The sequence below is a fragment of the Acomys russatus genome, chromosome 4 (assembly GCF_903995435.1).
Source record: "Acomys russatus chromosome 4, mAcoRus1.1, whole genome shotgun sequence".
NCBI classification, from domain to species: Eukaryota; Metazoa; Chordata; class Mammalia; order Rodentia; family Muridae; genus Acomys; species Acomys russatus.
The window spans coordinates 39,946,257-39,967,490 of NC_067140.1; the positions used below are offsets into that span (position 1 = coordinate 39,946,257).

Here is a 21,234-nt window from a genome sequence, read left to right on the forward strand (position 1 = left end):
GACCAATAAGGAAACTGAGGCTGAAAGAGTCCAGCCATCTAAAGGATGGCTAAAATTCAGGTTACAGAATTCTAATATATTCATCTGTTTACTGAGCTTCATAATTTGTGGCCTTTGAAGTGGCTTTAGAAAATGGGTACTGGGTTCTATATAACTCAGCTGGTGAAAATAAAGCATGAAGAAAGAAAACATAATTTTCCCAAGATCATGTTTATAAGTGGTGAGGTAGGATTTGAACCCAGGCCACCTAAATGTGGTCACACTGTCTCTGCTATAATACTATTGGGCTGCCTTTATGTTTTTATTTATCTGGCCTTTATAAATACCTTGTGCTGTATATACCAGAGCACACCTTCCATCTCCTCATCTATATCATGAAGATAACAATCACAGAGTTAGGGTGGTTGAGGGCATCATACATGACATATACCACTAGATGGGAGCTATCGGACTATTTCTATCAATGACATTCAGTGACACAACATGAACCCTGTAATGGTAAATGAAAAAGTAACAGTGGCCTAATGAGTACCACAAGTTACTCACAGTGGAAAACTTGCTTCAGATTGGAATAGCAAGCATGACTCTTGTCCTAAGAGATATCACATGAGACTTCCAACTTCCCATGCTTCCAAAATCTTGGGTGCAAAGGACTTCTTAATAAATCCTTTAGTCAAATGATGATGGCTTTGTGTCCTTTCATTCTTGGCTTTGACAGCAACCACACTTACCCTTCACAGCATACACTATGGGATTAAAGTTAGAGTAGTGACTAGCTAAGTGATCGTGATTTTACTGACATTACACAATTCTATCTACTGGGAATTTATTTTTTATTACCAATGCTACTGCTGGGAAATTTCACTGAATAAAGGATATGATTGGCCATATATGTTTAAATCTTGGTCTCTGGGCAAGTTTAGTCAAATCCTCCTTAATTGTAGACATCTGAAGGTCTGCCTCTACAGGCCCCTGCATGGCATGTGTGTAGTTCTCTGCCCACAATGTACAAAGTATCCAAGCCTAGCTTTATGCTATTTATAAATACCTCGTTCTCTCTCCTCCATCATGTAGGAGAACAGTGATCAAGAACTTTCTGTGTATTTATTAAGCCATCTAATTTCCAAGATTACCAAGGGCCAACTAGTAGTATAATCAAGCAGAGGAGTGTTCAAATTCCAGGAGACAATATTGAATCTGTGTGACCCTAAGTTACCACACCATCCAATCCCCTGGTTGTCTCATGATGAGAGAACATGGTTATGTACTTTGCATGTTTCCTGTGCAGTTCTGCTTTGATGTTGTGTACACAGAACTTGGCACAGCCTCCAGGAACTTGCCTCTGGAGAAGCCAGCCAGGGAAGTGCAGTGCCAGACAAAACAGAACAGGTCAAGGGACCAGGGCAGGGTAAGGATTCTCCAGATAACACTGTCCTTGTTAGGATTTGGCCCTCAACAAGGATCATATATATAGGATTTTGTCTCACAGAACCAAATGCTAGTCAGATTAAAATGGGCAGGGTGCTTGTGAATGACTCATGACCAAAGCAACTCATGCTGAAAATCAAGCAGCCAAGACGAAGGGTGACTGGAACCCAAGAACCCCTCTTCCCTTCTGCTCTGTCCATACTGGGGAAGGGCTGAGGATTCCCAGATGTCTGGGGCTTTAAGGAAACTTAACTCCCACAACTGTTTCACCTTGCCCCTGAGTTCCTGAGAAGAATGACAGTTTACTTGGCTTGGGGGTTGCAAAGGGCCAACCTTTCTCAAGTGCCTTTGTCCTTATTGGTTCCTAAAAGCTGCTGACCACCTCAGGAAAAGAGATACCCCCATTTATCCTTTGCACAGATGAGGAAGTCAAGGTACAAAGAGAAACGGTTGCCTGAAGTCATGTTATGTGATTGACAAATAGTATCGCCAGGATTTGAACCTACGTTGTTTAAGTTCAAAGAGTTACTACACACTCTGTCTGCCATCTCAAATGGGTTTAATCATAGAGTTCTCGAAACATAACACTACCTCCATGCTGGTGTGACAGAGAAAGGGCACAAGCATATTCTGTAGCTCACACCCAGTATGTAATATACCTGAAAGGGGTGACAAAATGAAACAACCATGCCAATCCGCTGAAGCCTCAGGGACCTTCAAGTTGCTCTCAGTTACAGATCTTGGGGTTCTAGGCTGGGCCACACTGATGGCCTGACTTGGTTAAACCTTCTGAGAGCCTCGAGCTTGGTGCCTGAGTACCAGCTCTAGAAACACTATAATGTTTTAACTACAAAGCAAGCAAGCCTCATTTTTTTTTTCAGCACACACAAAAGCAAGCAGAGGAGCCCTATTTTCAGAAGCAATGTTCTATTTAGAAGTGACAGCGTTAGGTTGGAGGAGATAGCTTGCCTGACAAGGACCTGAGTTATATCCCAAAACTCACATAAAAATGCTAGGAATGGTGGCTAGTGTGTTTAATCCTAATACTGGAGCGTGGGAGATAGGCAGATACCTGGGACACAGTGGCTGGATGGTGAGTTCTAAGCCAATGAGAAACCCTGTCTCAAAGGAGGTGGATGGTGTACTTGAAGATGACATCCAAGATTGTCCTCTGACCTCTACAATGTATACACTAACATGGACATGGGCACCCATACATACATACAAGCAATTAGAAATAAAAAGATGAAATGATGGCTTCTGTAAAATAACGTGTACAAAGATGAAAATATCACTGTCATATGTTGAGCCTCGTGAGCCCTCTTGTATGTAGACAGGACACTTGAACCCAAGATCAAACTTTGAACTCTGGGGAAAGAGTATGTCCAGGCAAGTGAAACTGAATGTCTCTTGGAATATGTTGATTGCTTCCCCTGATGTCCACCTGGCTGGTTCTGGATACATCCCATCCCAAGTTTTCATGTTAACATTGGCAACGACCTCCTCAGACTCTTGCCACACAGTCCAAAGAACAGGGGCACCCACAGACAGATGGAGGCGTAGACAGAAATGAATGCAGTAGTGTTCCCACAGGAGGGGAGAGGGCGACTTGTGTCTTCATCTTTACTATTCCCATGCCTGCTTTTAGAAGGTCGACTGCCTTAGTCCTGTGTACACTGGACTAGTCGGCTATCACGATGGGGATGCTGCTCCATCGTTGTCGAGCTCAGTTCCTGGGTATTAGTATCTTACATTTCTTTAGTCCCCGGAGAAAGGAAGAAGGGACTTTTAATAACTGTAGGAGAATGGAAGGATTCCTTTTTATATCCTTAAGATCGCCAAGACTCTTTTTCTTCCTGTGACCTGGGCTTCTCTGTTCTTGCAGCCTTACAGCCACCCTGGCGAGCATTGGAGCAGCCAGTATTCCCAGTGCCGGGTTGGTCACGATGCTCCTCATTCTCACGGCTGTAGGCCTGCCAACGGAGGACATCAGCCTGCTGGTGGCGGTGGACTGGCTCCTGTAAGTACCTGTGGGCTGGGTTTTCCTGGGGATTGTGAGTGATGCCTTCCAGGAGTTGGCAGGTGATAAGATTGCGATGAGAAATCACCCAATGCCTGTTGGTAACTCTATGTGCCCTCCCTCCCTCTTTCCCTCTCCTCTATAAGTTACTGTGTCTACCCAGGAGGATCGAGGAGTTTAAAAGTAATCTGAGGGCCTCATAGTCTAGTGGAGGAATCAGATAAATCATAATACAAAGGGAAAATAGAGCAATGAGAAGGGCTTGGGGTACCACTCAGTGCATAGAGTCTTTGCCTCGCTTCCATTCCCAGCACTGCATAAACCAGGCAGCACGGTTCATGCCTGTAATCCCAGCACTGGAGAAGTGTAGCTGGAGGATCAGGAGTTCAAGATCATCCTTGGCTGCACAGTGAGTCTGAGGCTAGCCTGGGCTATGTGAGACCCTGTCTCAAAAGGAAAATGTACCTGTAATGATTCAACTAATGGCCCATGCAAAGAACTTCAAAACATTTTGCTCAGTGAAAGGAACGAGATACAAAAGAATGCGCATGTAAAATAACTGCGTTTTACACGGAATGCTAGGGGAAGACACTATAAGCCATAGCAGTAAAAACAGTGGTCAGTGGTTCCGTGGTATCAGGGGACAAGGAAAACTCCAAGGAATGACATAAATGTCTCATATTCACAGGTGTTTATATTTGTCACAACTTGTCGCACTATGTGTTCAAGTAAAGGGGTGCATTTAAATTTCGATTAAATAAAACATAATTTAAGAAAAACATACAGTTAAACACACAGTGAAGGAAAGAGTTATACATGTCAGTCTAAGACGGGAGGGCAAAACGGAGACTATCAGAAAACAGTAGACGTGGCTGCTGTGTGGCAGCTCCTATATTAGGCTATCCCAGCCCTGAAAGTGTGCTGCTATCATCCGCATTTGGTAGGTCAGGGCACTGAGGCTTGGACAGGAACGGACAGAGATCTAACCCTGGGCCGGCCTCATCCTGGAGCCCATCCCATTCTTGTTCATGGTCAGATTCAAGTTTCAGAAGGCAGGCGGATTTCTGTGAGTTCAAGGCCAGCCTGGTCTACAAAGTGAGTCCAGGACAGCCAAAGCTACACAGAGAAACCCTGACTTGGAAAACAAACAAACAAACAAACAAACAAAACAGATTCAAGTTTCAGAAGGCAGGGCTAGCTATGCTCAGTCATAACTGATATGAAGCCCCAAGACACTTAGGTGGAGGAGAAACAGTGCATCTCTCTCAAAACCTTCTGTGCAAAGGCACTAGGGCTGCACACAGTGTGGGGCCTTTGCAGTGAAGGAAGGTGAGGTAGGATGGGCAACACTCTCGGAGGCCATGTAGAGAAGCTTGAATCTGACCATGTGCTGTTAGCCGGCCTGTGCTTCCCAATAAAGGACATTTTGCTAGTGTAGAAGATGACCTGTGGACAAGCCTGGCTAGACCATCCCCAAGCAGGACACTGGAGTAGAGCCTCTCTGAGGGCCTGTGTGAGGACACTGCTGTTCTTTGAGAATCATGCCAATGTTATCACGTCCACTCTTGGAGTTAAGTGATAGAGCGCTAGCCAGTGACATAGATCTTAACACCAGAGGTACACTGTGACTAGTGCTGGCAGAGATGGAAGGTCAAAGTGCCTGCACTTCCTTTTCCAATTGTCTCGTGAATCAAAGTTTTGATTAGCATGCATTTTTAGGACAAAGAAGCCACATTGTATGGACTTAAGTTTTTATTTCCTTCGTGTCACCTTCAAATCAGTGGGAATTTGTTTTGGAACAAGAAGAGGCTCCATGGACACAATCTGTTCAGTTCCACAGGGCTGTTGGGAAGCCACGGCATTTCCTGCCTGCCTCTTTCATCATTAGGGACACATTGTAGAGACACGTTGGCTGGGACTTCATGTCTGTTTCTGCCAGCCTCTCATGTCCTGGTGGGATCTTCTCTGATATCTTTTTTTTTTTTTTTTCTGTGCACTGTGTTGGCACCAAGATGCCATGGCATCTGCTCCGGCAAAGCAGCTGTGAGTCAGTGGTGCACAACTGTCATTCCAGAACTGGGGAGGCAGAGACAGGCAGGTTCATGGCCAGCCATCCTGGCCAAATCAGTGAATTCCAGACGAGTGAGATGGTATCCGGTGAAAGATAACTGAGATCTGGGCTTGATTCCTGGCACATGACCCACATGTTTACACCTGCGTGCACAGGGACATATGCACCTGCACTTGTTCATGTGCATACCTGCACACCAGATGCACACACAAAGGATTTAATCTTTTAGACATTTGTACTGGTGGAGCCCTCCATCATTATAATGGCAGCGTTTCTGAGTGGCAGGTATGGAGCCCTGTTATCAGGAATGAGGGAATGGTGCTGATGTTTGGCAGGGACTGCAGCATCTTTGCATCTGTTTTTCATTTGCCCTTGAAGGACTTTATGGTGTACGTATTAGATGAGTCAGTGTCTTGCTGGGTGGTGGCAGTGCATGCCTTTAATCCTGGCACTCAAGAGGCAGAGGCAGGTGGATCTCTGTGAGTTCAAGGCCAGCCTGGTCTACAAAGCGAGTTCCAGGACAGCCAGAGCTACACAGAGGAACCCTGTCTCGAAAAACCAAACCTTCCCCTAAAAGAGACAGTGTCTTACTGAAGCACAGTAGAGCTAGTATAACCCACACAGGGCCCTTCAGAGTACTTCGTGCTTTTTCTTAATTGTCACCACAAAGTCTATCAGTGGAGACAGGGAGCAGAAAGGTCCAGAGTTGGCCAAGCTGGAGAAAATGGACCTCCTAGGTTGGGGGGGCTCGTTGTTTGTTCCCTTAAAAACTCACATTGGTGTTTCACCTCATTTTAAAAGAACTAAGAGGCAAAACTTTAAGAACTGCGTGCTGAAGAAAGAGCGGCTCCGATGGTGTCATACAATAATGAGGTCAGCCCTCTTTTCCTTACTGCTTTGTCCTGTCGCCTTCTAGCATATGATGGCGCAGTAGCTTGGTTACTCCGGATCCTTGTGCCTTCCGCCGAGGACTTCTCAGCCTCCGTAACTCTAAGAAAATCTATTTCTGTTCTTTATAAATATTCCAGTCTCAAGTGTCTTATTATAGTACTACAAATGGACAAAGGCAGCCTTGGTTCTATGTAGTAACAACCAGAAATCCTTTTGTTTGGCTATTTTTCTTTTCTTCATTTCCCCCTTCCAAGATTAAAATATAACAAGTAATCTAAGTTGGGGCCAATGAGGTAGGATCAAGGCCTTAGCCACTTTTAAAAATTCAAGTGCTCTCACCCCAGCAAGACTGCCACTGTGAGCCCTGGAGTTCTTGGCAGTCTCCTGCTCTCAAGCCTGTTGGGTGAGAATCGCTTCATGAAATATTCAAGGCCCTGCCTACATCTGACCTAAATGCTAGCAAATGGAACAGGAGGGCTGGATCCTCTCAGATCACCCCAGGCAGGTACCCACATGTTCACACTGGTGTAGCAGGGTATGGTGTCCTAACTGTATGTCTGCAGTGTGCCAGCAGGAAGGAGTTGGCTCAATACCACCACTACCACCAACAAAATCCTGCAAGAAAAACAAAACAAAACAAAACACATCAACAACATAAAAACCCTAACCAAACCAACCAACAAGCAAAAAATTTGTCCTGTGCTGGATTGAGAAAGAAGAGCACCACTGAAAAGCTTTTTTTCTAGTTCTAAGGTTCTGGTCTCAGAGGGGCTGAGGCCATGTGGTCAAGAGGAAAGAAGGAGGAAGCATGGAAGATCTTGGGAAGATAGGCATCAGGGGTGGGTTAGATCTGCTTTGAGTCAGTACTGATGCCACATTCTTCCCACCAGTGAGAGGTCTGGAAACTTGAGCTTGCTAACTTCCATGGCTTTGGATGCTCACTGGTGTGTAAGTGGGATTGGGGGCCGGGGTGCAAGGGGATGTTGGCTGTTCTTTAGGAATATTGTTGATGGAGGAAGAACAGAGAAAAAGAGAAGGGGGTAAGTTTTTCTTCTTTAGGCCAAAGTCTGTAAGCTTTTTTAATGCTAGCAATTTTTCAATTTAAAACCAAACAGCGGCAGCAGTGACATTTAATGTGTCACAGTGTTTGCCAACTTCTGGAGCCCATCCATCCTCATAACAGCCTGATAAGCCCTTGATGCCTGTCTGTGGGCAAGCTTAGCTGCTTTGCAAATGTCATGGTGAGAACCAAGGTTGTAGAGCATTTCAAAATGCTCAAGTCCTGATATACGGGAGAGGCAGGCCTGCTTAATACTGGGTCTCCTGTGCCCAAGAATCCCTTTGTATCAAAACTCAGATGTTTATAAGAAACTAGGAAGATAATAAGGAGGGAAGATGAAGGGAAGACTGAGGCAATACCTATACCAGGGACAAACAGTCAGTTCCAAGGCCTGGCAAGAGCTAGACAGGAAAAGACACACACAGCGACACTAGCATGGACGTGTGATCCACCTCTCACATGACACTCTCTTAGGGGGATCTTTTCTGGATGCATATTTGCTAAGTAAGGGTATGCACATCTAGAAAGGATACCTCAAATACTCTCCACCCTACAGGATACTCTGGGTTAGTACCCCTTCTAGAGGGAGTGGAGCTTTGATCCTCAAGAATCTACAATCAACCTTATGTGGATTGAGGAGGTCTAGATAGGGCACAAGAACTGACATTTCTCCCAGGTTCCCAGCTGCTGCTGCTGGTGGGGCCCAGGGAGCTCACTGCTGGGAAAACAAGCTGGAGTAGGAGGGAGTTTCTGATCAGCCAGGATCTTCCTGACTCCAAGTATCTAAGAACTATATAGTGAGTGGCTATCGACAGCTCACATATCCATTCCATGAGATTACATTGTCAGGGAGCTAAGACTAAGCTTTTGCTCTGCCCAATTAGCACAGATTCATTCAAAAGTCACAGCAGATTATAAAGGATCTAACTGTATGTGCCCATGTAGTTGAGGTAACAGAGAGATGTCATTTATCCTGTTTGGTGGCTATTAAGTGACCAAAGTGTAATTCACATACAGACAACTTGGATGTTTCTTAGGTTTGAGATGAGTTCTCTGATCCTTATTTAAGACATGTGCAAATGTTTTAAATACACACACACATGTGCACACACAAACACAGCCCACACTACATACATAACTTCCACTCCATTCCTGATAGAAAAGAAAAGCAACTTATACATTTACCATCTCTCTGAAGACTTTAGGCTCATGGTTATGCCACTGTTTGGCTTTCATTCTCCATGGACACAGATCTCTCCTCATTTCCTTTTTACCTTATCTCCAGTCTGTGTCAGCTTCACTGTGCAATGTCATCCACAGTCCACCAAGGTATCCCCTCCCAACCCTGGGCCCCTGACTCAAGGCAGTCACAGATCTGGGTGGATGCCACAGTCTGAACAACAACACCATTTTTAATATGTCACAGAAGCTGAAGAGACTTAGAAAAGGAAAATACAAATGCAGAGTCTCTTTTTTCACCCACAGCTGAGTCTCACTGTTCCCTGAGCCCTGAAATTACCATCATGACATAGCAACATAGGAATTAAGATTTTTAAAAGCGTTTTTGTTTTTTTTTTAAATTTACACACGTGTGTTTATCTGTAGGTAAGAGCACGTGAGTGTGGTTTCCTGGTCTAGAATAGAGTTTCAGTTGTGAGGTATCGTACGTGGATGCTGAGAATCAAACTCAGGTCCCTTGCAAAGAGCAGTACAGGCTTGTAACTGCTAAGTCTGCTCCAGCAACGAAAATCTTTAGTGCCCCACACTTCGTGATCTCCCCTGCCTTGACTTGATGATTTTTAATCTTTCTGTCTTGCTGAATCCTCTTCTTCTTCTCTTTTACTCATTCCCAGGCTTTGTCCACCCCTTTCCGTCTGGATTTCTATGATGCTCTCCTCCTCTGGGACAATGCCTGCATCCTCACTTTTCACTGTGCAAATCCTGCCAGATGTTTTGCTAAACAAACAGTCATTCTTTCTCTTCAGTCCACCTGCTTCTGATCCAAATGAAAATTCCATTCTGGCCTTGCTCCCACTCCTGTCTCCTGCCCATTCTCCCTCTCTGCCTCGGGCCATAGTGAATGCTCGCAGCTCTCCCTGCTTCCTCTGTTCTCAGATTTAACCAAGTGTAGATAGAAACCATTTTAAAAATGAGTCTGAACTGAGCATGTATAGACATTTTTTTAATTTTATGACTCTTCCCAAAACAATATAGCACATGTGCTTATGCAGTGTTCCTACTGTACTGGGTACTGGGAGTGACCTCAAGGTGATTTAATGGACACAGGGAGATGCGTGTTGGTTATAAGCAAATCTTAGAACATTTGGTGTAAGGGACTTCAGCATCTGTGGATTTGGGTATCCCTGGGAGGTCCTGGAGCCAATTCTTCCATAGAAACTATAAAACATGGTCTCAGTATTCAAAGAGCTTACAGTCCAGTAAACAAGTTTCAAAAACAACAACCAGATGTGCTGTGCTCCAGAAATCTCAACAGTGTTCTGGGTGCAGACGGAGGAGTGTGCATCTGGTGGGGGAATTAAAGAGGAAGTGAGCTCATCACGTGGTTAATAATAGCAGCGCCATGAGCAGCTAGTGGGATGGCACTTATTTTGTGCTGTATCAGCCTTTCCTAGGCAAAGGATTGTGTTGAGAGCCTCTCAGATGGCACGTCAGCAGTTATTATCGTCCCCACGGGTGGGTATTGTTCTCATTCTGACAAAACAAGAAAGCTGCACAGGAAAAAGCTAACTAACCTGCCTCCTGGAGTCAGGATGGCACCCCAGGCTGGAATCCAATCACATCTTAACCAACAGTCAGGTGATTCTAGCCCCCCATCCCACCCCCCCACCCCAATGCCAACCTGCCTCAGGTCAGAAACACTAGGTGACTGGTTGCTGCTACACCAGCTCCTACAGACACTCCATCAGCACTGTGCCCTCTGAGGACCCGCATTATGTGTTGTTTCTACTTGGTTAAGGTCTACGATGCCGGCAACATTTGCTTCTTTCACATCTGCAACAGTGGTCATGTCACAGGACTCAACAGAGACGCAGATGAGCTGTGAGTGCCCCAGCACTTCCTGTGAGAACTTGGATGTGTACACGGTCTCACCCCCTCCTTGTCAGAGGACTTGAACCAAAAAAAAAAAAAAAAAAAAAAAAAAAGAGCCTTAATACCTTGGCAATTATTTTTCTTTAAACAAGACAGACCCAGTGATTGGTGTGAAAGACTGTTCAGCCCCCACCCCACCCCCCTAGTTTTTGGTTCCTGCCAGCCCAGCCAGAAGAGCTGTGTCATTTATAGTGACTTCATTAAAGGTGAGATTCTGCTCCCAACTCCTTCACTTTCTTGTCGTCCTGGCAGACAGAATCCCAGAGGTAGCATCACTAAGTCCATTCCTTTTATTTATATTTTTTGTCTGTTCTTCTTTTGCTCCTTTTTCTTCCTCTTCCTCCCCTTCTCTTCTTCTCCCCACCCCTCCACCCCCTTTCTCTCTCTCTCTCTCCTACTCAAGTCAACATGAAAGACAGACTTTCCCGAGAGATCAGGGGTAACTGTGATAGAACATGAAAGTGATTTGCTTGTGAAAAACTTCCCACACATGAGCCAGACATTTTCACATCCTTCTTCTGGCCAGGGTTGTACTTCCCTGGCATCAGTAAGACATTGGCTTAGAAGTTGCTTGGCTTTTACAGTATTTTTCTGGGGAGAAAAATACAAACAGAATAGCCATGATGGATCTCCTGACTGGACATCTTGGGACTTTTGGCAGAACGGGTAGTGCAAGAAGGAGAAGATGTCAGGATGGGGCTTAATCTAAATTGGTATGTTGCTGTTTGACACAGAGCCTTTTATACCTGCCATCTCCCTGAGGAACCCATCTTCATAAGCTTTCCCTAAGTCTTTTTCTCTTCTTTGGTGTTAGAATTGAGTCCCTTTGCCAAAAGAGATGACTGTCTTCTCCACCCTGGGTCCCATCCTTTCAAACCTGTACAGCGCTCATTGCCAGAGACCATCATCTTCTCTCCATTCTGTTAGTCCTGTCTTCTCAATGGGCTGCTTTTAACTTCAAATATTTAACTTTTAAAATAAAAAACAACCCAGAAATCCTCCATATGCTCTGCCTTTCTCGTCAACCATTCCTTTCCTTGGCTTTTCTCCACCTTCTTGGAAAAGGTGTTTTATACATGTGTACTTAGTGTCCCCACTTCCCACAACTCTTATACAACTTACAAGAGCCAGGTTCTGTCCTTATGAACCCCTCTCAGTGGATCAGTAGCAGTCTCTTTGTTACTAAAACTTAGAGGTACTTCTCTTTTCTATAAACTCAAGGCGATAATTGGCATTGTCTGCCACACCCTGCCTATTATAGGGGTTGGAGTAAAAGTAGGATTAATGTTTTCGTGGGGAGACAGTAGCTTAGCCAGGCATGTTTGGATGTGCTGTCTAGAAACCTCCCCAAATTACATTTGAATTGACTGAGTAAAACTTGTAATAGTATATGTACCTCGTAATCAGGTTAAATACCTTTTTCTAAATTGTTTTTTTTTAGCAAGTGTCTGAAACTGTGGTAAGCATTTTGTTTATATTGCTTTACCTTTGTAACAACCCTGTGGTTTGGCCATTTTTGTTATTTCAGTTTTGAGAAGGTCCACAAATGTTAAGATGCTCAGAGCTCCCAGCAGGTAAGGGACAAAGCTCACACTTGAATCCCAGCCAGGTTGCCTCTGGAGCCCACTCTTTCATTCTTTTCTTATGGTGCCATGGGTAAAACCCAAGTCCTTGCGTGTACTAGGTAGCTTCTTTATCTCTGAATTACATCCCAGCCATATGTTTTAAAACACACAATTATATATATTATTGGTGTCACGGAATACCGATGCACGTATATATTGTGTGGTATCTTAGTATGTATTCTTAGAAATAATTTCTCTGTGATTCTCCTTTTATCTTTGAGATGTACAGTGCATTTCTACTGTCCTGGTGACCCTGTTGTGCAGTAGCACAGTGGACTTTCTCACTCACATATAACTGTCTAACACCTTGTCTTCACTCCTACCCTGTGTTCCTTCTTGTACGCTTATGCTGGGGGTTCTTAACCGTCAGCTTAAAGTGCCTGTGGATGTCCCCAAGCCTAATGCTTCATTCAGGTACAGACTCTACCACTCCTCAGCTACACCTAAAAGCAGAAGAGGGACCAGCACATTCAAAGGCTGAGACACACCCAAGAGTTCAAATTCAGCTCTGATCACTTGCCACGCCCCTCAACTAGCACTATGGCCACACATGCCTGGCTGAGATCAGGACTGCTGGACTTGCAAGAGAGCCATGCCAGATTTCTCCTAGCTCAGCCTTATCATTCCTACTTCCTAACGACAGATCGATCTTAGCAACTAGGATTTATTTTAGGTCATTGTTCTAATTTTACAACTAACGTTTCCACTCTGCCTGTGATTTAACCATACTCATAAAATTTGTATGGAAGATGAGTGTCGTCAATTAAGACTATCCTGACAATAGCATTACCTCATCTCCTTTCTCTTATTTTTTCATACTTACTTATTTGTTTACATGCTTACTTCCCTTGTGACTTTCCAGTACCTTCCTTGATAGAACTTTAGGGGTATAGGAAATGTCAAAGATCCCTTCACACTGACCAGCTTGTACTTCCCAATGGTAGAGCACAGCTACCCTTAAGACCTCAGTGAGCTTTCCCAGTGTTAATTTGTGAAGACACATTTTTTTTTATTTTTTTATTATTATTATTTTTTTTATTAATTTATTCTTGTTACATCTCAATGTTTATCCCATCCCTTGTATCCTCCCATTCCTCCCTCCCCCATTTTCCCATTATTCCCCTCCCCTATGACTGTTCCTGAGGGGGATTACGTCCCCCTATATATTCTCATAGGGTATCAAGTCTCTTCTTGGCTACTTGCTGTCCTTCCTCTGAGTGCCACCAGGTCTCTCCCTCCAGGGGACATGGTCAAATGTGAGGCACCAGAGTACGTGAGAAAGTCGTATCACACTCTCCACTCAACTGTGGAGAATATTCTGACCATTGGCTAGATCTGGGAAGGGGTTTAAAGTTTACCTCCTGTATTGTCCTTGGCTGGTGCCTTAGTTTGAGCGGGACCCCTGGGCCCAAATCTGCCTATCATATTGTTCTACTTGTAGATTTCTAGGACCCTCTGGATCCTTTTATTTTGCTGTTCTCCCATGCGTCTCTCATTTAGAGTCCCAATAGGATGCCTTCCCCTCTGTCCCAGTTTCCTGGTAAGTGAAGGCTTTCGTGGGACATGCCCATTGGGTTAGTATGCAGATATAAGTGAGTATATACCATTTGATTCTTTCTGCTTCTGGGTTAACTCACTCATTATGATCATTTCTAGCTCAATCCATTTATCCACAAATTTCGGGAATTCCTTGTTTTTAATAGCTGAGTAGTATTCCATAGTGTATATGTACCACAGTTTCTTTATCCACTCTTCTACTGAGGGACACTTAGGCTGTTTCCATGTTCTGGCTATTATGAATAAGGCTGCTATGAACATGGTTGAGCAAATTTTCTTGTTGTGTGCTGGAGCATCTTCTGGGTATATTCCAAGGAGTGGAATAGCTGGGTCTTGAGGAAGCCCTATTCCCATTTTTCTGAGATAGCACCAGATAGATTTCCAAAGTGGCTGTACTAGTTTGCATTCCCACCAGCAATGAAGGAGTGTTCCTCTCTCCCCACATCCTCGCCAGCATGTGGTGTCGCTTGAATTTTTGATCTTAGCCATTCTGATGGGTGTAAGATGGAATCTCAGAGTTGTTTTGATTTGCATTTCCCTGATGACTAAGGAGGTTGAGCATTTCTTTAAGTGTTTCTCAGCCATTTGATACTCCTCTGTTGAGAATTCTCTGTTTAGTTCCAAGCCCCATTTCTCAATTGGGTTATTCGGTTTGGTGGTGTTTAATTTCTTGAGTTCTTTATATATTTTGGATATTAGACCTTTGTCAGATGTAGGGTTGGTGAAGATTTTTTCCCAGTCTGTAGGCTGTCGCTTTGTTCTCTTGACAGTGTCTCCTGCCTTACAGAAGCTTCTCAGCCTCATGAGGTCCCATTTATTAATGGTTGACATTAAGGCCTGGGCCGTTGGTGTTCTGTTCAGGAAGTTGTCTCCTGTGCCAATATGTTCCAGGCTCTTTCCCACTTTTTCTTCTAAGTGGCTTAGTGTCTCTGGTTTTATGTTGAGGTCTTTAATCCACTTGGATTTGAGTTTTGTGCAAGGTGACAAATATGGGTCCAGTTTCATTTTTTTACACATAGACCTCCAGTTAGACCAGCACCATTTGTTGAAGATGCTATCCTTTTTCCATTGAATGGATTTGGCTTCTTTGTCAAAAATCAAGTGACCATATGTGTGTGGATTCATATCTGGGTCTTCGATTCGATTCCACTGATCAACCAGCCTGTTGCTGTGCCAGTACCATGCTGTTTTAAGTACTATTGCTTTATAGTACAGTTTGAGATCAGGTATGGAGATTCCTCCGGAGCATCTTTTATTGTACAAGATTGTTTTAGCTATTCTGGGTTTTTTGTTTTTCCATATGAAGTTCAGAATTGAACTTTCAATGTCTTTAAAAAATTGTGTAGGTATTTTGATAGGGATTGCATTGAATCTGTAGATTGCTTTTGGTAGGATGGCCATTTTTACTATGTTAATTCTCCCGATCCATGAGCAAGGAAGATCACGCCATCTTCTCAGGTCATCTTCAAACTCTTTCTTCAGAGTTTTGAAATTTTTTTCATACAAGTCCTTCACTTGCTTAGTTAGGGTAACTCCTAGATATTTTATATTGCTTGTGGCTAATGTGAAGGGTGTGGTTTTCCTAATTTCTTCCTCTGCAAGCTTGTCATTTGTGTATAGGAAGGCTACAGACTTTTTTGAGTTAATTTTGTATCCAGCCAATTTGCTGAAGGTGTTTATCAGCTTTAGGAGTTCTCTGGTGGAGTTTTGAGGGTCACTTATGTACACTATCATATCATCTGCAAAGAGGGATAATTTGACTTCCTCCTTTCCCATTTGGATACCCTTGATCTCCTTTTGTTGTCTTATTGCTCTGGCTAGAACTTCGAGTACTATATTGAAGAGATATGGAGAGAGTGGGCAGCCTTGCCTTGTTCCCGATTTGAGAGGAATTTCCTTGAGTATCTCACCATTTACTTTGATTTTGGCTATTGGCTTGCTGTATATAGCCTTTATTATGTTGAGGAAAGTGCCTTGTATCCCCGATCTCTCTAAAACTTTAAACATGAATGGGTGTTGAATTTTATCAAATGCTTTCTCTGCATCCAAGGAGATGATCATGTGGTTTTTTATTTTCAGTTTGTTTATATGGTGGATTTCATTGATGGATTTCCGTATATTGAACCATCCCTGCGTGCCTGGAATGAAGCCTACTTGGTCATGATGAATGATATCTTTGATGTGCTCCTGTATTCGTTTTGCAAGTATTTTATTTAGTATTTTTGCATCTATGTTCATAAGAGAAATTGGTCTGAAATTCTCTTTCTTTGTTGAGGAAGACACATTTTTATCTCATTAACAACCACTTTTTTTTTTCCTCAATACAAAACTTGCAATGTAAGTCATGAGGAAGAAAGCTATTCTGGATCCCCGCTGGTCCCAGCAACACTCTGGATTGTTCTTCTTAGGTTCACAGAAAGAGCAAGTTCTCACTCCACTTCTATTCTTATTCCCTAGGGACAGGATGAGAACTTCTGTCAATGTCGTGGGAGATTCTTTTGGGGCCGGGATTGTCTATCACCTCTCCAAGTCTGAGCTGGACACCATTGACTCCCAACATCGAATGCACGAAGACATCGAAATGACCAAGACGCAGTCCATTTACGATGACACAAAGAACCACAGGGAAAGCAACTCTAATCAGTGTGTCTATGCCGCGCACAACTCTGTCATAATAGATGAGTGCAAGGTACCTTTCCCGTTCCTGGATATTGAGACTTGCATATAAATAGTGCATGCTGGACTCCTAAAAGAAAATGAGACCCTGTATCCATTCTTACCATGCTTTTGTAAGGAATCGGGTATCCCAGCTTCTCTGAGGCCCAAAGCATCTCACTCTGCACCCAGCATGGTGGGGCGTCAACAACTCCGACGCCAAAAGAACCAATCGGTTGCTTGTATCGACAGATTCCCACATCCTCCTCACTCCTCTAATTTGGTCAATTTTCTCCACTCTTTGGACCAAGAATTTGTGGTTGTTAGAACTTTGATGGCCTTCAGATATTCTCTTCCTCAAAGGAAGGGTCAGGGAAAATGCTGGTCAAATATCATTGACTTTGTATGGCATGAGTATTTCTCCTTACTCTCTATTACAAATTGCTTTTCTAAAAAGCCCACATAAAAGTTTAATTGGCTGTCTTTCTTTTAATATTTTTTCACGAGAGGGTAAGTTTTAGCCCGGCTTTTATTTTGCATCCCAAATGGGTATGCAGTTTCAAGAATAACTGTCTTTCAAAATGTTTATCCAAAAAGTCTTTTTTAAAATGCTCAGTATCACACTCCCGTTCTTCTGCAGTGTGGATGTTCTGGGTTCTCCTCCAAGCTGTTGGATGCCAAGTCTCCAAGCTCAATGGGTTCTAGCTGGCTTTCACTGTAACTAACTTGGCATTGTTAAAGGCAGTGTCATGACCAGAGTGATGCAAACTTGGAGAAATCAGGGCAGATGAGAGAAGGGATAGCTTGCTAAAATGATTGAGTGTAGTAGCAGAGGCAAGTTTGAATCAATAAAGATCCCTCCTACCTTTTTGATCCCTGCTGATACGACCACATTTAATCTTCTCTTTTTAAGTCTTGGGTCATTCCAAATAGCACCATGCTTTCTGCTAGAGAGCTAAGGCTAACAGATGTAATTCCACTTACCAGCCTGTAGCACAGGTCCAGAGCACCAGTGGACCAGAGAGTTTTGTTTGTTTCCTCTACATCAAGTACATGTGCAGGTGAGCCAGGGTTCTGCTACAAACTGGGGGGTAAGACTTCTCCTTAATTAATTAATTAACAAGACAAAAGTGATTTTCATTTTAAAATTTCAGATAGACTTTGGGGCATGACTTCATTTTCTTGGAATGCTAGTGTGTTTTCCACATCCAAGTGAATATTTAAGTTCCATTCCACAAAAATGTTAGTTTGGATCACTAAGGGCCAACATTCTCATGGAATGACTTTTATACTTCTCAAGCATTTATTATGTGCCTTGTATGATTTAGTGGTGTTTCCTCATCCCCCACTCCATGGCATCCTGTTTTAATCATTTATCAAGTATTTACTGAGTACCCAGTCTATAAGCTCCTGACTTATGTACCAGAGCTATGCAAACAAGAATATACAGTATAATACAAGAGAGAAGGTTTAAATTCAGAACATTGTCAATCAAGGAAACATAGGATGTGACAAAGTGGAATCACCGTATGTATTTTTTGTTTCACAGTTATGTACTAAAAAGCATTCTAGTCAACGGTCGGGAGCCTCTCAAATGGCTTCCTAATACTTTGGAGAATGTGTTTTGAAAAAACCAAGGTCTACAGGGATGAAGATGTCTTTGGATTTCAGACTTATTTTTGTTAAAGATGCCAGGAGTATTTACTATGTGATTTAAACAAAACTTTGCAAACTGTAAAGGGAGTAAATTGACCCTGTCACTATAAAGCAAGCCCGTAAATAGTGGCACTTGCTCTTCATCATTATCATGTCCCAACTTCCAAAAGAGTGTCTGGGCTGTTGTAGGCACTCAGTAAATATTGGTTGACTCCACGCCATGTTTATATAGCCTTCTTTCTATTGGACAGTTTCATAGAGTTAGTTGCTAAATTTCTCCGTAAAATTGACTACTCAGTCAACCTCCTGCATCTGTATAGGATAATTAGCATCTAGATGGTCAATATTCAATCTGAGCAGGCCCTGAGGATAACATTTCTAGGTGGATTGGTTTTATAAATATCATAAATGAGCATGTTTTTAGGGAGGTGATTGGCTTTAGCTCTTTGAAGAGGATCAGATCCTCAGGTGTCTCACTCGAAGTCAGTTACCTGTGTAGTCACTGAGGGAGAAGGAGGCAGCCAGAACTATGCACACAGACACAAACTCTTTTCGGAAATATTTGGGTCACATCTATTCACTTCTCTAAACTTCTTTTCAGTTAACTCCAAGCCTCACCATTTTTCAGATCCAGTTTTCAGAGCCCAGCAGGAATAGTGTCAACGCTTCTTGCCAAGGACTACCCTTGGCTGAACAAGATGGGGATAGAATGGCTTAGGGAGTGGACGTTCAGCTTTCTTTAGCTCAGCAGGGGCACAAGGAGTAAAGACATTGTCCTAACTGTTTTGAAATATAGGTCCCAGTATTTACAAACAAAAAGTAAACACTTCCCGCATGCTGTCTGGTTCTTCCAAGATGTCACGTTATGATTGATAGCTGTGCACTGCCATTGATCTGACTGATCAGTGATAGCCAAATAAGCACATTCTATGTCACAAGGAATAGGCAGAGTTGTCTAGTCTGTCTCTGGAAGTCCTTCTTGACAGTTTGTTGAAGGGGAAGCCAGTTTGCTGCAGCTCTGGTCAAAACTTAACTACTTCAGGCATTGTTATGCCATGCTAGTCTCTTACCTCATAACAGTAGTTTGGAGTATGCAATCACCTTTAATTCGCCTCTGAGTAACAGCATGTGAGTCACCACTGATAATCGCATGGGCTTTGTAAGCAGTGCTGTATGGTCAGGGTGGGAGTACGTGCTGATGGGACCTAGAAGAACGGATAGTTTTGTTTTTCTTTTTGTTTTGTGTTGCATGGCTTGCAAAGGGCACTTGGTGCTCTGTTCCTAGCATGTGGCATGCTCTTGATGCATGCATTTCATTCCCACTTGGGGAAAAAAAAAGAGGTCAGATTTCTTTCAAACTGTGCTGCATTTGTCATGTCTTCATATTCTAATGCTTCCATAAATCCAGTCTCTTCATTATGTGGAATATCAGTCGTGGGTTTAAGTTTGCACATGACGTTGAGGACAGACAGACAGAAGGTAAGCTAGGAAACCTGCTTAGAAGTGGATGGGAGAACTTCCCTCCTGCATAAAGGTTCTGCTTGATCTGGGCCAGAAAAAAAAAAACCAGAATATATTTATAGGTTCCTAAATGTCTATATTAAAATGATTTGGAAGACCATTGCTACTTATCCCTTACTTTTAAAACATCCCCCCCCCCCCCCGTTTTTTTAACTTCTAAAGCCAAGATAACTTACGCTGTAGAGCCAAAACAGCATCAGTTCAGTAATTAAGACTGAGCATTATGAAATTCACCTGGCCTGGCTATGGCTGAACCTTTCACATGCATGAGTAGAAGTAGCTGCCTGGTTCTGGATTTCTTTCTGTATGGTTGTATGGAGTAGCACATGGCACTCACTGTATTTTAAGGACTACAGTAGTATGTGCTGGGTCTGTGGGTAATGAGATACTCCACAACCCTAAAACTATTGTTGAACTTAGTTGTCCCCACACTACTGAACCTCTGTGATCCCTCAGTATCCTCCAGGCAAATATGGATAATGTAACTCTCCATTCACTGCCGAACACCAAGATGTGTTCACAACTAATTTTGAAGGAATGCCATTTAAAACTATGGTTTCGGCATACACTGTAAGCTTGGATCTGGTGCTCCTCCACATGACCCATGGGTGGTATTTCTTGTGGTTCGTGGCCTGTAAGTTGGATGTTGATGGTAATTGTTTTCAGGTAACTCTGGCGGCCAATGGAAAGTCAGCTGACTGCAGTGTTGAGGAAGAGCCTTGGAAACGTGAAAAATAATGACCTGACTCTCAGCCAATTCTTGAATAAACTCCCCAGCGTATCTTATGGTAAAAGATGCTCTAAACAGGCTCCCTTTACAAAAGGAAAAATGCATATATTTCTATGTTTACCTAATCTGTTAGCCGAGGTGTAGAGGAGCTGCTGTGCACACATGACAGGCACCGTGCTGTGTCTTTGCCAAATAATGCTTCATAACCATCTAATTTTCTTCCTTGTGTTATTGTCTAAATGGATGCTGCAGGAGAAAGCACTTTGAATGGAAGACATGTTCTTGCCAGCTTCCCTTTGTCTCAGTGCAGAACCGTGGATGCTCTTTTCCCAAGGGGACAGGACGAAAGCAGTGTGGTACACTCCAGGGACTTGAGACAATGAGCACACATGGTGTGGTATTCCTTAAAGTGTTCATGGCTCACCTTGTTCTGCACAAAAGATTCTGCTAGAAGTTTCTAGAAGTAACCCCCTTCAGCCTGTAGAGTTGGCACCTACATTGATTGAAAGCATCTCTCTTGGGGAACTCTGACAACTTACTTTTTTGTGTGTGCACTAAGTTAAATGTTTCAGAGTTTCAGTGGGTGCCCATACTTGAAAGGCAGGTGGCCATAGAGCCCACAGCTCTCCCTTCTTTTCTCTCTCTCTCTCTCTCTCTCTCTCTCTCTCTCTCTCTCTCTCTCTCTCTCTCTCTCTGTGTGTGTGTGTGTGTATGTGAAATGGGAAATTTCAAATTTGATAATGAACTAGCAACTATTTGCATATAACCACTGTATACCTTGAGAAAAGTAAAGGAGCATAGTCAACCTAAATTTTAACCAGATTTAAATATTCAAACTCACTTGTTTGACTTGGACTCATACAGTATAGTGAAGTCAATTGTGATTATCTGATCTGTGGTTTGTTTGTT

The 21,234-nt window shown here is 43.2% G+C and overlaps 1 protein-coding gene across 5 annotated transcripts in view; it reads left to right on the top strand.

Annotated features, from left to right (window-relative positions):
- The window catches only part of Slc1a2 (solute carrier family 1 member 2), a 124,904-nt gene extending 104,040 nt beyond the window's left edge, over positions 1 to 20,864 (top strand). For 4 of the 5 annotated variants that reach the window (XM_051144230.1, XM_051144229.1, XM_051144228.1 and 1 more), the window contains exons 9-11: positions 3,314 to 3,448; positions 16,221 to 16,452; positions 20,262 to 20,864. In XM_051144230.1, the coding sequence (XP_051000187.1) occupies positions 3,314 to 3,448; positions 16,221 to 16,452; positions 20,262 to 20,333 (439 nt within the window). In that variant the 3' untranslated portion in view covers positions 20,334 to 20,864. Of the gene's footprint in view, positions 1 to 3,313; positions 3,449 to 16,220; positions 16,492 to 20,261 lie in introns of those variants that run through there. The other variant, XM_051144227.1, reaches the window with a different exon arrangement.
- Positions 20,865 to 21,234: the final 370 nt, after the last annotated feature.